We start from the raw sequence: 15,570 nt of genomic DNA, 5'->3' as shown, positions 1-15,570 counted from the left end.
CAACGAATTATTCCTATTTTTGCCCCTTCCTCTACAGAATGTAGTGCCAGTTGCAACTTGCATCTACTGATAAATCTGGTGGGATCATGAATTTCTATTATTACACTAATAAGATGCTGTGTGCATTTCTTCCATTCTAATTCACAGCACTGGAAAACCAGCAGAATATCTGAATTTGAGTCATCAGTCATTTTCTTTTCTTTTTGATCTTCATTTTTTTCTGCCATCTCATTTGTTGTGTAGATGTACAGTACTGGATTTCATTGTGCCTTCTTTGTATTTGTGTGCCTTTTTGCATATAGGTGCACATTGAGAATAAAGACATGTCCATTTTACTTATTAATTTTTCCTTATTTTTCTTTGCACAGATTCTCCAAGGAAGCATGTCATGACCCACGCCCGGCGGAAAAGTTCTCTGAGCAGATATCCAAGTGAATCGCAGGACCAGGTGGGCAGTGGCCCACATGCTGAACCAGTGGACGGGGCCTGGCCAGATTGCCCTAAAGAAGGCATGGCCAAGAGGGGACCATCTGCAAACGGTGCTACAGAGGATGGTGATCGAAAGTCGTACTCGTTGAGGAAGCGTAGTGGTGTGACAGATGTTGGCACCCGTCGATGTCACGTGGTGCTAACTAGGCTAAACTCTGGAGATGTTGAACGAGACCAGTTGAAGGAACAGAATGTTGATTATCTTCAGACTGATGACCTTCATGATCAAAACTCAGGTGGCGATTCTGGCAAGTGGAGAAAAATGAAATTGGGTGGCAACTTCGTGTCAGGAGCTCCCCCTGTGCTCCACCTGGCCTCCGAACCAAGGAAACGAAGGCTGGCATCTTTAAATGCTGAGGCCGTGAATAGCTTGCTTTTAGAGCGGGAAGACTTCCAAAAAGAACCACGATTCTCCAGGAAGGGAACGCAGCGCTTGCACAAGGATTGTCTCTCTGCTAAAGACTCCTCAGGAAAGCCTCAACTTGTGAGTGATGACTCCTTTTTGAGTAAGAAAACAAAGACTTTGAAATCAAGCAGCTCCAGAACGGAGAAGGAGGACCTCAAAGGTGTTGACCTTGAAGGACCTGCTCCAAAGCGCCTGGCGGGACTCAATGCCGCTGCCTTGCTGAAGCTTACAGGTGCATCAGCTGGGGTCAAACGTAGACTTAAACAGGATGGTAAAGGTGAAGGAATATGTGGAAAGAAGAGGCCCAAGATCCGGCCTCCAAAAAACCACCATCTTCAACTGAAGCTGCTACAAGATGAATGCCTGGAGTGTAAAAAAGAGGCCTTTTCTCTCAAAACCGAGTGGGAGGGCCTCTCTGGACAGGACAGTTTCCCACATTCGGGCTATCATTGTAGAAGTTTGCTTGGTTACTCTATGAAGCCTGTCAAACAGGAACAGACGGAGGCCGAGGTAAAGCCATTTTTTCATTGTGCCTCAGAGGAGTCTGTCGAGTACTGTCATAGATTGGCACTGCTACTGAGGCATCAGAACTTCTCCACTCAGCCCTTTGAAGAAACAGATGACCGAACTTCGCCCCTCAAACAGGAGTTTCTATTACCCCAGCATCCTCTGACACACTCTGCTTTATCAGTTGGCACATCTCCTTACCTGTGTATGGACCCATGCTACTCAAGCTATTATCTCCACTATGACCACCAGGGGACATCTTCACCCCCAGTGACACATGGACCGGTGCCCTATCCAACCTCTGCTATCTCCCCTGTCCCAATGTGCACAGCAGGAGTTCAGAGTTCAAAACTACTGGTGTCTGCGGCCACTACACCCTCAGGAATCCCTATCCCACATCCTGCCTTCTGCAACTCCATGGGGTCACCCTGCTTTGGAGAGGCCTGTGGGATGAATGGTTTCACCAATAATGTTGCTTATAGAGCTATGCACTCACTTGCTACCAGGGGCTGCACTTTCAACATGGGTCACACTGGCTGCACACACAAAGTTAAAACAGGTAAGCTTGTTGTAGAAAGCACATTGATCTGCCCTAGATTTAATCTGGTTTAATCTAGGTAAAGAGTTGGAAGTGATAAATATAAGAAACAACAAGGTCAAATGGCAAAGAACGAGTGTCTGTGTGTTACCTTTAATAAAGTCACTGTTAAAACGTTCATGTGTTTGGATGAGGTGCCTTGTGTAACTCTTTGCCCGGGCCATGCCTATTCCTATATTTTGTCATTAACTCACTGTTCATCTTGAAAACCTAAGCTAGTGAAATAAATAATACTAATGTACCAGTTCACTCCTATGAATTTCAGTTTTCGATAATTCACGTAGGAACATGAGGGTAAAGGCTTATCATCTAATCAAATGAAGTTGATAATTGGTTAATACAAGTCCAAGTCAGTTAAGGCAGTAACGTTAGACTCTCTAGCATTGTGGTAGACTTTATAATCTAAAAAAAATCACAAAATTAGAGCTCAGAACTCTGTCCTAGGAAGTAGATTGCCAAATCTGCACGTTTTTATGCAGTCACTTTCCTTATTAAATGCCTGTTTTAATCACTGGTCCTGTTATTCTACTGACTTTGTCGGTTAAGTTGCACAATTGGGTTTGCTTACTACTTTCCAAAATAAATGACAACTGGTTCTTCCCATTCATTTTCTTCACCACTTTAGAAAATGGACAGGCGGCTAGATCAAAATACCTTTCCAACAACTCAATGTCACATGTACACAGGTCTTGGGCCAGTAGTACATTCATTTTGTGAATTTGTTGGTTTGACTACAGGTAGGTTTATACAAGGAAATGTGTTCCTCCTAGTTTGACTTGAGATTTATTTGGTGTTTCTTAATGTAACACTTAGCAAGTGGATCCTGTTTAGGAACCATTCTAAATTGCACCACTACCCCTTGCTTATAGAAAGGAATGAAACTGAAATAACTGATGCAAAATAATATGCCCGCCATTCTGAAAATAATTACACGTGAACATATTTCCATGGGAATAGGGTCCAGCTGCCCCATGATTCTCCCCTGGATTAGTGGGTTTAGAAAATGGTTGAGTGGACGGACATTTCCATTGTTTAGTTGCCACTTGGATCCGATATGCTGGCATAACATACTGTGCACAGTGGTTGTCGGTGGGAGTTGGCAGATTCACGCTATTTCTACATGGTTTTTCAGTGGCTTCTACAGTTTTCCTTCCTTTAACACAAAGACATATGTGTCAGATTACTTGGGAATTTTCAATATTTCTAAATTCAGATTTGAGAGTTTTATATCGAGTATTTCCAAAATTTTTGTAATATATAAGTTAACCAAGGTATTATGTGCAAAATAAGATCACATTTTCATAATTGAAATTGGCATGATTTCAGATGTCCTTTGCTAAATGTTGACTACATTGGTTGGATAAGCCGTTCTTAGTCCTTTTGTCTACATGTAGAGTTAAGCTATTAGACCCCATTTGTAATGGGGATTTGGAAGTATAGCTCTTTAGCTGTTCTCTGTATGGGAAAAATTAATATGTCAAGGTGTAGAGTATAAAAATTTGGCATTTGTACCCTTTGTAAACCACACCCATTGCAACAGTTTTGATGGCCCAGTACAGTTCTCTGCTGCATCCATCACCATCAACACTGCCAGTTTAAATTACTACATTATCAAGACAGCTCCATTAGTTTTTTTTTTGTTTGTTTATATACTTTGATCTACGCTTTCAGTCAGCTGGGATGCATTTGAACTACTAATCCTAACACCAGCCAAAAGGGCTATTTGGAACCAGTATAGGCTATATAATGTTAAGCATTGTACTTCTTTTAAAAATAAGTGACTTACACTGCATCATTTCTAGATAAATAGCTTGGATGGCATTGATGAGGCAGACAGAAAATTGAGTCAACACCTCATAGTGAAATTTGCATACTTTAATTGAGGGTTGTTTTGATCATTGATACATTTATAATTAAGGGATGGCATTTGCTTCCCATTTTAAATACAGATCATAATGTCACATGTTTATATCTGACTGTTTGGCAGGCTAGGCAGCCTTTATGTTTCCATAAATGTTAGCTCACCTTCCACCATGGTCCTTTACACCACAAAATGTTGATAGGCCCTCTGGTGAGTCATACAGACATTGGATTTATCAGTTTACTTTCATGGAGAGCGTCTGAAAACCTAGTGTTGAGGTCATCCCAGAGTTTAATAATGTCATTTGACACATTGTGGCACAAATATTGAATGTTTTTACAAATTACTAGATTTCAACCTGAATCTAAAAGAAGAAAATTAAAAATAAAAAAGCTGAATCCATATTTTCTAGGTCATATCTCTCTCTAAATTTTTTACACAGGCTAATAGCTCCATGCGGTGCCTTGTCTGAATTCAGCATAAGAGTCATCTTAGAAAAAAATAATAAACATGAAGAATAACTGACTTCTGATTTCTAAATTGACATGGCCTAACCTGTCACTACCAGCAGCAAGACTTAGTCAGAGGTTCCAATTTGCATTCCCAAGCTGAATGGCGCCATTGGGCTTGTGGACAAGGGTCTTGAGGTTCTAAAGCTTCAGTGATGTTGATGGTAGCTTGAAACTTGACAAGGGTGACCTCTCTAGAGCAAGGGCCACCCCATTAGATCCATTCTTTTTTTTTTGATTAGTGTATTAGTGCCTGTAGCACACACAGTTAAGATTTGTGGCACAATATATATAGTTTTTGTTTACACTTTAGATGAGCTTATATGAGAGCAAGTTTATTACCACCCCAGGATGATACATTATTTCTTATTGCCCGATTTTTGTTTTTGTGAATTGCCACACTAGTTCAAGCATAATTAATTTGCATTGTTTTGACATTATTTTCTGTGGCACTGTCCCGAATGGTGCGCATGAATGCCTACACGAGGAACAAATTCCTGTGGAAAAGACTTAATTTTTCAATGTCACCAGAAGTAATAGTGTCTGCCAGATTATCAAATAATTACTCTGAAGGAACCATTCTGCTTTTATACTTATTCTATTGTCAGGCTCATTCATGTCACAAAAATACCATTTTGGCAGCTTGTTGTTTTAAGGAATTTTCACACCTAGTTTGTTGTGGTTTTTTTGAAATCTATTGCGATTTCCCCGAAAATCCATTTCGTTTAAGTACATATGAACACTCCAATTGCACTCGGATGCACATCAAGAGAACCAGTCTGCGACCCTTTGGAAAGGGTGGTCTCTGTGTAGTACCAAGTGAACCCTGAAGGGGTTCACAAGTGGCATGAATGTGATCCCACACTGGACCAATCCAACTACAAGAATAGTGTTGATTATGGGTGAAATTGCCCATGCTGGTTTCGATAGTTGTCAAATTTCATTCACAGCAGAGTCAAGGGTTAATTGTATTGTAGCACTGTAAATAGTTAGAAGGTAAAAATAAATATGCACAAAGTTATAAACGTGACACAATTCACATAAAACATCTCACATAATTACAAGTCAATCGGAGCAGGCCAAGCGCCCGATACATCAAACCCTCTAATCTTACACCACAAATGTGATATGTGGAGGTGGAGGTGTCCTTTCAATGTGATTGATTAATATTTACTACATATGTCAAAATGTTACTGAATGTGATTGATTAATATTTACTACATATGTCAAAATGTTACTGTGTCTCCGTATCCACCTCACGCCCAAAAAACAAACATTCCAAAATTAACAAATAATTTTAGGAGTTACAACAGAAGACATGATTTGAGATAATCTTTATTGAGGTTTGCTTCATATGGTGGCTGCTGAGTAGTAAATATCATATAATTAAATGAAGCTCACCTGGCATATCCACTGTCATAAAATGAAGCACCTCAGTTAGTGCCCTCTGCAGACCTCTAGCATGAGGTTGTGTACCTGTGATCATGTAATAGTGTATCCTTCCTAATGCTGAGGATTGGTTCTTGAGGGCCTCTCAAGCAGGTACATTGTACAAAATGTTTGAAGTTTGGTTTTCCTTTTTGTCATTGTTTCCTGTTTTTCACTTTCTCACCTTGGACAGTCACTCTTTAGGTGTTTGTTGACGATGTCTGTATTGCTTTGCATGTTATAAATCTGAGCAGCACTATAAAAATCAGCCTGGGTGAAGGTTACTATTTAGAAATAAGATGATCTTATCGAGTCCTAAGAGTCAATACCTTACAGAAATCTTTACTCTAAGCACTGTCTGTAGGGACAATTTTCTTCTTTGTTGTTTGAAAGACTGAAAAGCCAGTGATAAATCAACATATGCTTTTCTTACAGATGTATGTGGTGGGAGGACTTCCACTGTTATTTGTGGAACTGCTCCTTATCAGGTTACAGATAGCCTACATCGGCACAGAATGTTGTTTGTACAGATTGCTATCATGCATACAAGTATGATTGTAAAAAAAATAAACCAGGAAACAAAGATGTGCACCCTTTTATATGTGTATATAAAGGGAAGTAGCTGGTGTCTGGAACAAGCATTCTTGTTAAATGTTCTTTGCGTATGTGTCTCTTTGGAAACCAGCATATTTCATTGCATTTAAGTGCTTCTTAGCAGCCATGACCAGTGTGTATGCCCTAATAACAGACCATCTCTCAGGGGATCAGAATGCTGGCCTTGTTTGTGAATATTATTTCTATAAATCTGTGTATTAGCCAGTTGACGGTAACAATTTGCATCCATAGAGTTCCCAGTTGGAGCAAGCATTTGTAAGAGGTCCTAGGAGCTTCCGACACACTGATCTCGCTTGTATGTTTTTATCAGGGAGCGGTTGTGCATCCTCAAGGGCTAAGCTATTGCTTTCTGTTTATCTGTCATACTGTTTTATAAACAGAAGCAAATTCCAAAAGCTGTTATCATCCGGGTGGAATGTCAGCGCCTGCCCAGCCCTGTGTGAACTGAGTCATGACCTTCTGTAGACCAGTGGCAAATGTATGACTACAGGGGCCGCTGCAAGTTTGTTTTTGAATTGCAGCTTGCTTTATGTGAGCAAATGACTTTGGAATGAGTAGTGGTTGGGGGAATATGAGAAATTTGCTCAGATAGTGTGGTTTGACAAGTGAATTAATCCACGTCACAACTTACACTGGAGAGCTCGTCAGGTGCACACTAATATGGTAACCTCAGCTTTAGCCTTTCAGAAAAACCTTTTATTCAGCCCTATATGGATTTGGGAGTAGATTATATCTCAGCATGTCTATCTGTTCTCCTGAATGTCTATTTGCAGTCAGATATCAGGGTGAGATGAGAGCTGATTTAGATTCCAGTAGTTGTTTTATAATTTCATATAGGCTTTTTAATCTCTGCAGTTGTTAGGTCCAGCATATTTATATATTCCAGTCAGGTTTTGGATATTTGAGCTTTATCTAATCCTGGAAGACTAGGATCAAGAGCTGCTTACTTACGATTGTTGCGAGGTGATTAAAGCTCATTTTAAAGAATCTCCAAGCATGTTTTTATGGACAGTTTCAGTCAATTTTTTTGGCTTTGTCAGTTTATGGGATATGTACCACCTGCATGTGCTATGTGTGTAATTCAAATTGAATCAAATACAGATCTTTCATTAGTTACTGTAAGAAATAACCTTTTTGCCCTACTTTTTCTTTTGTCTGCTGCACCTCAGCACTAAGATGAAGTTCTTAGAACAAAATTACAAGTCTGACTTCCCTCACTAAGGTTGTTGTTACATGCTGGATGCTATTCACCTTTGCAACCTTCTGCATATTTGGTTATAACTTTAATAGTGTGTTAAATATTTTTGACCACCTTAAGTGGTCTTTCATGTTTATTTGTTCTTATTGTGTCTTAGTAGCACTCTTTTAAGTATTTTTTATGACTGTTGCAGCTATACTTATGGCTTCCTCAAAATGTTGCACATTTTGTTGACTGAAATAGTGGTCATAATTTTTTGGTTTTTGTCAGTGCTTTATATCCAAGTCTGTTTTTTAAGGCAAAGAGATCACAATTTATTAAACAAGAGACGATGAGAGAGAGTGTGACTAGGCCCAATTCAATGTAAAAAAGTTGTTACCTTTATGGATCACTTCAACAGTGCCGGACAATATTTACATTCATGACTTGTCATCTTTGTAAGATAATTGGACATGCATGCAGTTGATTCACATTTTTAAATGTGAGGTCAGTTTGTTTTAAAATGAATGCCAGATCATACATTAAAGATGAAATCTGCTAATGATTCATAACCTAAGTGTCTCTTTTTTTGTTGCTTGTGTTGAGCTATTACATCCTTTTTCCATCTCTCTGACTCAGCTAGATGTATTAAATTAATGCCTTCATATATGCGTTTCCATGTGTTTTATGGAGTTTTGGAGTAGCTCTACCCAATTTAGTAATACATTTCTCCTAGTCCAAATATAAACAAGAGTGGCACATCCCTTCACTATGTGTGCATGTAAAACAAAGTTACATTTTTGTGTCAAGTGATTCCATTCATTACAGATAATGTTAGGTTTTAATCAGTTTTCTTCTTAACAAAGATATTTGATATCCTGTAACCTAAAAATTAACAACTGAGAAGGAATAGAAACTGGTATTAAAGGTAATGAAGTCTAAACTGGAACAGCCAGTTCAGTTTCTTCTATGTACTTATCAAACACACCAAGGTGGTCTGAAACAGACCTCTACCACAGGGTTCAAGTAATTTCTTTTGAGGACACAGATTACCAAATGTTAATTGTGATCATGTAATGGGAGGGCCAAGCATAGTTCTTGATTCTCAGCATTCACATGTGAAAGAGACTGAATATAACACTGTGTATCACTGGGTGTTTATTGACATTAATATTGAATATTTATTATTATTATTATTAATAATATTTAAAATTATTTGAATTACACAGCCACAAAAAAACAAATCTCACAAATTTACATTGGAATGCCCTTTAACAATGGTCTGGACCATCAGTCCCTTGACACTATATTACTTTTTGTTACATTTATTACAATTACATTTTGTACATTTGTTACAGTCACTTATAATTTTAAGAAAACATAAAAACAAGAGAAAAGAGAAGGAAAGAAAAAAGAATGAACGTTAACTATATGTATTCTATGGTACACATTTAACAAACAGGTCTATATTTATTTTCTAATGACAAAATTGCACTTACTTAACTTTGCAAGAATATTAAAGTTAGATTCATATGAAGTGAGCGCAATCTGTAGATATTCATGGAGTTGGGTTCTTGTGAGGGGGAAACATGTGTTCGTTTCTATCGCATTAATATGCAAAAAGGTTGACTTGCATGTGTACATTATCGTAAACATTGTTAGAAGAAGAAACAGCCTGGACCTGGTTCAGTTCTGTCCAAAATTGTACACATCCCACAGATCAAAGTGCCTGTTTCAAGTCAGTTGATTCTTGTATGTTTATCAGTTCTAGTTGTTGGGAATGTTCCTCAAGTGATATAAGCATATGTTTGACTTTTGAGGCAAACTGTTTGCCCACATCAATCGTAAACTGATTTATCAAAAATTACAAGACCTTAGTGGGAATGTCAAAGTTGTCGGTCGTAATTTGTGCAAATGCGGAGTTATTTATTAAATCACGCAGTGCTGGGACATGAAATGTAGTTAAATCATTTCAAAACAAGTCCAGTTTCTTTTTAAATCTGTTATGTTTTTTTAGGAAGATTGCCGACTGTTTTGTCCTTTCTTTGCAAACCAAAATTAAGTCCATTTAAATGTTGGAAGATGTAATTCAGGAAAAACACTTCTGCCATCAACTTCTCGTTCATTTTGGTTTTAAATGCCTCCACTTTTTAAAAATGACAGCTGCAGAGAAAAGCAATGATCTCTTGGCAGAGTTCACAAACCCTTTTAAGTGTGTTGCCCTTACTTGGCCGTCTAACATTGTTATGTACAAGTAAATTCTTGTGCTTGGCTGACCTATCAAGCAGGAGTTTATGAAACGAGGTGTTGTAGGCTCAAAGTTGCTCTGATGAAGTTGATCAACATAACACTGTTTTTTTTTTTTTTGACTCATTGCTGAGTTTTGCACACAGAATGCTTTGATATATCAGGCAATGTAAAGATTTCATCTGCGGCACAAGTTCAACTAAACAAGCTGATAGACTTTGTACCCTTCCCGCCTTGGAAGAGGCGCCATCTGTTAGTAGCAGATTTATTCATTGGAAATCTAGTCCATTTTTTATGAAAAAACAATGGTAATTTTCTGAAAAATTATTTCCCCTGTCATCTGTCCCTCCAGTGGGATTAGACCGCGCAAGTCCTCGCAAAAGCGCTCGTTGAAAAAAATCTCATGTACAGACATAATTGTGCAATGACACCACCATTGATAGATTCATCAACAGCTAGTAACATTACGTCGGCCTTTTTCAGTCTCTCTAAAAGGGTTTTGAAAACGTCAGTTGCTAGTACTTCAGCTCCTCATGGTTGTTGTATTGGACATGGTCATTTTCTGATTGGATGAAGTTAGGCTATTCCTTGCTTTGTCATCTGTCACTACTTCCTCTGTAATAGCTAACATGTATTGTTAGCCGAGTCAGTGTACTTCCCCCACCCCCGAGAATCCATGCTACACAGAGGGGAGGCTGCTGTAGCTTTTTCCAGCTTAGAACATGATCGAACCAGGATAGCCTGTCTGCTTTCATAGCTCATTACTAGGCTTTGCTCTTTATGTCTACAAACATCGGAGCCTGCTGGAAAATGTGTGTCAGAGTTTGAGTGCTCTGTATTAAAATTCCTTCTCAAATTGTATTCTTTCATGACAACAACAGACTCGTTACAGAGCAGATAGGTTTTGTTAAAACAGGTACAAATGGTTATTTCTCACTCGTTATTATTAAGCTGTCTATTTTCATCATCAACTCTTCTCTTTTTTTAAGGTTAAGAAAGAGGTTTGTAGATAATTGCTAGTTGGGAAAGTGTAGTAGTGGATTCTCAGTACCTAGTGAAGCTTCGAAGCACAAAATTTTTAGGGGCCTCTAAATGTGATGTGACAGCAAGCCATTTTCTCTTTGAAGAATTTGAAATCAATGCATTGGTGCTGAGAATCATGTTTATCTGTGGTGATAAATACATTTTAACAGGCCAGATAATTTTTTTTTTTTTTTTTTTTTAATAAACAGACCGGTTGTGGCCCTGCTTTAGCGAAAGAAAATATAGATGGCATATTTAAACTATCTGGAAACTAGAGAGAGCAATATGCTGCAAAGATAAAATTGAAACTAAGTAGAGCACTAGCACCAGAGGTCTCAAACAGGTTGGTGATTCTGTCTCTCTATTATAAAAAAAAAATCCTGGTAGAGAAAGACTAGGGAGACGAGATGTGATCTTCACATGAAGATCATGGAAGACACATAAAAGACCAGCGAGATGAAAGCGATTGGCCACAGAGCGTCTCGCTGGGACCTTAAACATGAGACTTGGTGCCAAGAGATTCACTCAGGACCGTCTCGCGGGGACATAGAACATGAGATTCTTGCAAGACACGCCCTACCTACAACCAATATCAAATAAGACCACGGGCAGTAAAACACTCAGTCGTGTAAAGGATTTGAGCACACGCAGATTCAGGGCTCTCGGCGCATATAAAGCGTATAAGGACAATATGTTATAGGTGAAATGTTGATGACTAAGCGAAGAAAAAATAGCAGTGCAGAGAAAAGAGACTCAAAAGCATTGGAGAGAAAAAAATGCAAAAAAGAAAAAAATAATCTAGGTGCAACTTCAGAAAATAAGGAAAGTAATAATCAGCCCGGAACAAGTGGAATTGAAAAAAACCACGTCCAGTTGGGCTCAGAATTAAAAGACAGGGTAAAAGACAAAGTAGAACTTCATAAAGACGTTCAAAAATGTTGGCGCTATACACATTCAGAGCAGGTTAGAGATTATGAAAGCAGTGGAATTCGAAAGGCTCAAAAAAATGTTGCGATACAAATGCAGAGAAAGTTTAAGTATATGAAAGCAGGAAAATTAGAAAGTATCAAAAAAAAGAAAGTAAAGATCGCAGTAGCGCAAACAAATGGAAATTATTGCTCGAAAAAAGGGAAAACAATCACAACGGACCAGGTGTCATTGGAAAAAAAAGCAGGACAAAGCGAGGAATGGAGATTGAATACGTGGACATAGGTGATATATGTCAGAAGTATGTAAATATTGTAAGGCTTTGAAGTTTAAGTCTAGAGTATTTCAAAAACGGGGTTTACCTCACATGCATTTATTGGTTACTTTGCAAAAAAAATTATTAACTGCTGACGATGTAGATCGTTTTGTCTGTGCTGAAATTCCAAACAGAGAAACCTATCCTGAATTATGGTTCAAAGTCATTAAACACATATCTCACTGACCTCATTTAAAAGATTCGGCATGTTGGGACTCGAAAGATTCCAAATATTGTTTTTAATGAATTTCTGAAATAAAAGTGAAACTAATGAAATAGCAACAATTCAAAGAAAAAAAACCCTTAAAGTTTGTATCCAGAAAACCAAACACAGGGGTTAGTGAGCAAAAAAAAAAAAAATCTGCTCTTCAGCAGTCAATACAGATGACAATTTTTGAGACTAGTCTCTGGCTATTGTACAGGGTCCCAGGTTGCTTTTTGGATATCAGCATTGAAATAAAGTAAGTGTGTCAATCTTTTAAGGCACTTGGAGCAACCCATGATAATGTGATTAAACTCTTGATTATTTATTATCTGTTACCTTATAGTTTGTTTAATTTATTTTGCTGTCCTTTGCATTCACATTGTCACAAATCAAAATTTGAAGTTAATGCACAGATATTGTGCATTAATATCTAGTAACATTTATAAATGGGGTGCTTTTAAAATGGATGTTAATCAACATAGAGATGAGGAATCTCACATGTACAGATGCATATTGACACAGTAGTAGGGCACCTGCCTCGTGGGTTTAAATTTGATCTTAGTCAATGTCTCTATGAACATTCTCCTTGTGTTCAAATGGACTGTCCTTCACATCCCAACCAGTAGGGATAGTTGAATCACTTCAAATGAAGGGTGGATTTCTGTGTAAGTGTGTCCTACAATCAGTCTCACTAGTGATGCCAAAAATACATTTTCTGAGGATCCTTTAGTAGCATATGTAATATTTTTTGTTTATAAACTTGTCATTTTTATACCCTTGATGATGGTTGTAAAGCTGTCAAAGTATTTCTGCATACTAAATTTTAATTTAAATAAAGGTTGAAGAAGAGATCTCATCGAGATTCATTTTACTTAATTCATTTCACATCAGTTTCTTCAGTTGTTTTGTTGCTGTATGTGTTCTTATGGTTATTGCAAGGAAGGTTGTCCCCATTCATGCTATTTACAATCCAAGTCCAGTTGTATAACTGAGATTTTTGACAAAATTTCAGCCATTAGAGTGAATTATTCTTCCTGCAAGTAAGTTAATATAATGTGATCATACCTTCATATGAAGGAAAAAAAGTATAGATAATCCTACCTGTGTCTGGCCCTGTGCTTAGTGCAGTTACAGTTTAAAAGAAATTTTCCACCCTAAAATTATTACTATTATTTTTTTTTAATTGGTTACTTACCCTGCATTGTTTGCAGTGATGGTTGAGAAAATCTTTTAATGAGGAAATGAGGGGAGAGGCTTGACTTCAGTGCAAAAGCTGCTTGAATGCACTTCTCAGTTGTTCACAAAATGATTGTCCAGAAGTGGTTTATTTAACAATATTGTAGCCAAAATACAAGTGTTTGAAACACTGTGAGAATATAGCTGGATACCTGACGTGAGGATTAAGCAATACAAGTAATAGGAGATTTTTTTTCACTGATGTTTTGATATTTCCGTTTTCCGTGAAAACATGACAGTAAAGTACAAGGACTGGCGTAATAGTTTCAACCTGAAGAAAATTCTCACTCTATAGCTTTTTAATGTTTTGATTGTGGAACGTTTCAAGTGATGCGGTATATGTGACCTGAGCAATAACACCACAGGCTTCTCTGGCACAAGTTATCCTCTTAAAACTATCAGTGTAGCGAGTCCAGACACTCTGCGATGCCTTTAATAAAGCATGACGGTGCTATTTGCTGTGCTGAGTGTATTCCGTAAAATTGCCCATAGGGTGAATATGGCAGCTGTGTGAAGTTAATACATCATATCTGCTCAAATGTGTTCAAATGCATATGTGTCTGGGCTAATGTATGCTAAAAGAATGTCATTCTCTGAAAAATAGATGTTTCCCATCACAGATCTCATACAAGTCCTTAATCACTACTCGTTGTTATTCCCTTGCTAGAGGGATCCTGGTTATTTCCCTGATGCAGGTCATGTTTAAAATGTAATTTCTGTATGATAAAGGGAAAAGTCAGGGAGCATCTCATTATTCAGATCTTCCCATTTTTCAAGTCTATCGGCCTCACGTTGGTTGTCTGATTCCTGAAAACCTATTAAGCAGCGCAGTCTGTGATCGCAATCTAAGTGCATAATTGCAGTGTCAATTTAGTGTGGAGCTGCTCATAACGGTTTTAGGTTTGAGTGAAGAGTCTCTCCTTAGTTTGTATACCTGGTGAGTTTTAACCTCCTTTTTGGGGGAATGGAGTTGGAAAAGCAAACTTCAAAAGTGACTGGAGCTAAAAATGAAAGGTCTGTCCATTGGGAGGGTACGTTTTTTATTTTAACTGATAGGTTCTATTAAAGAGAAGGGTGGATTTTTGCAATTTGGTTTCTGTAGTTTGGCATTGTTACTGTGTTATTTGAGGATGAAGTATTACCACCCTCTACTAGTCTTTAGACTACTGGATGAAAAAGTAATGATGAGTTGGGCCATTTCAAATGACCCATCAATAATTGCAGACTAAGCTAGGGCTATACACTGTTTGAAATAAATAAAATTGTACCTAGAAGAAGTACTTCATTTTTTCTGAAAATATGCATGGGCTATTACCATGTTTGTTTTGCATGTCAGTTACACTCATAACTGTCACTAGAATGCTGTACATTGGGTTTACTGTTAATTGGAGATAATCTGACTAAATGGGGAGGGAGAGGGGCATAGTGATGCTGTGGTCAGTGCTTCTGCTTTACTGCTGCAGAGTCCACAGCAATATCTATGCTCTGTGCGTGAGTTTTTCTCTGGGTATGCTGGTGTTCATCTCAGAATCCAGTGGTGTGCTTATGAGACTAATTTCCAACTCTGAATTGACCCAGTGTGAGTGAGTATGGGTGTGTATTAGTTTGCCAATCAGTGGACTGGCAGCCATTTTGTGATCTGTTCCTTGCTACCCTGAACTGAATAAGTTGGTTAAATATAAATTATGGGTGGATGAATGGTCAGGCAAGGTTGGATGAGGAGTTTGAGTTTCCAATGGCAATACATTCATTAATCTTGCCAAGATCATTTATTTGTAAAACCAAGTGGTTGTTGGTAATATTGAGACCAGGTAGTACAAATGTAACAGGCAATCCCAAAGCTACTCTTATATACACCCTGAATGTATGAAAGTATTCCTTGTACATTCAGAGAGTAAACATCATAGACCCTAGCAGATTATGCATGAGTCTACCATAGCTCAAGGAGCAATGCTTTCCACATTCTATGGAGAGGTGACACTTTATATGAATCCCCAGGTAATATCTAGGACTGTGGGCCAACAAC

General features: G+C 38.0%; 1 protein-coding gene across 3 annotated transcripts in view; it reads left to right on the top strand.

Annotated features, from left to right (window-relative positions):
* The window catches only part of bahd1 (bromo adjacent homology domain containing 1), a 219,895-nt gene that overhangs the window by 162,233 nt on the left and 42,092 nt on the right, over window positions 1-15,570 (top strand). For all 3 annotated transcript variants that reach the window (XM_028822085.2, XM_028822086.2, XM_028822084.2), the window contains exon 2: window positions 369-1,961. In XM_028822085.2, the coding sequence (XP_028677918.1) occupies window positions 389-1,961 (1,573 nt within the window). In that variant the 5' untranslated portion in view covers window positions 369-388. The remainder of the gene's footprint in view (window positions 1-368; window positions 1,962-15,570) is intronic.

Source organism: Erpetoichthys calabaricus, chromosome 16, assembly GCF_900747795.2.
Source record: "Erpetoichthys calabaricus chromosome 16, fErpCal1.3, whole genome shotgun sequence".
In the NCBI taxonomy this organism is placed as follows: domain Eukaryota; kingdom Metazoa; phylum Chordata; class Cladistia; order Polypteriformes; family Polypteridae; genus Erpetoichthys; species Erpetoichthys calabaricus.
Note: the sequence above shows the minus strand (reverse complement) of the source record. Positions and strands in the feature narration are given on the sequence as shown.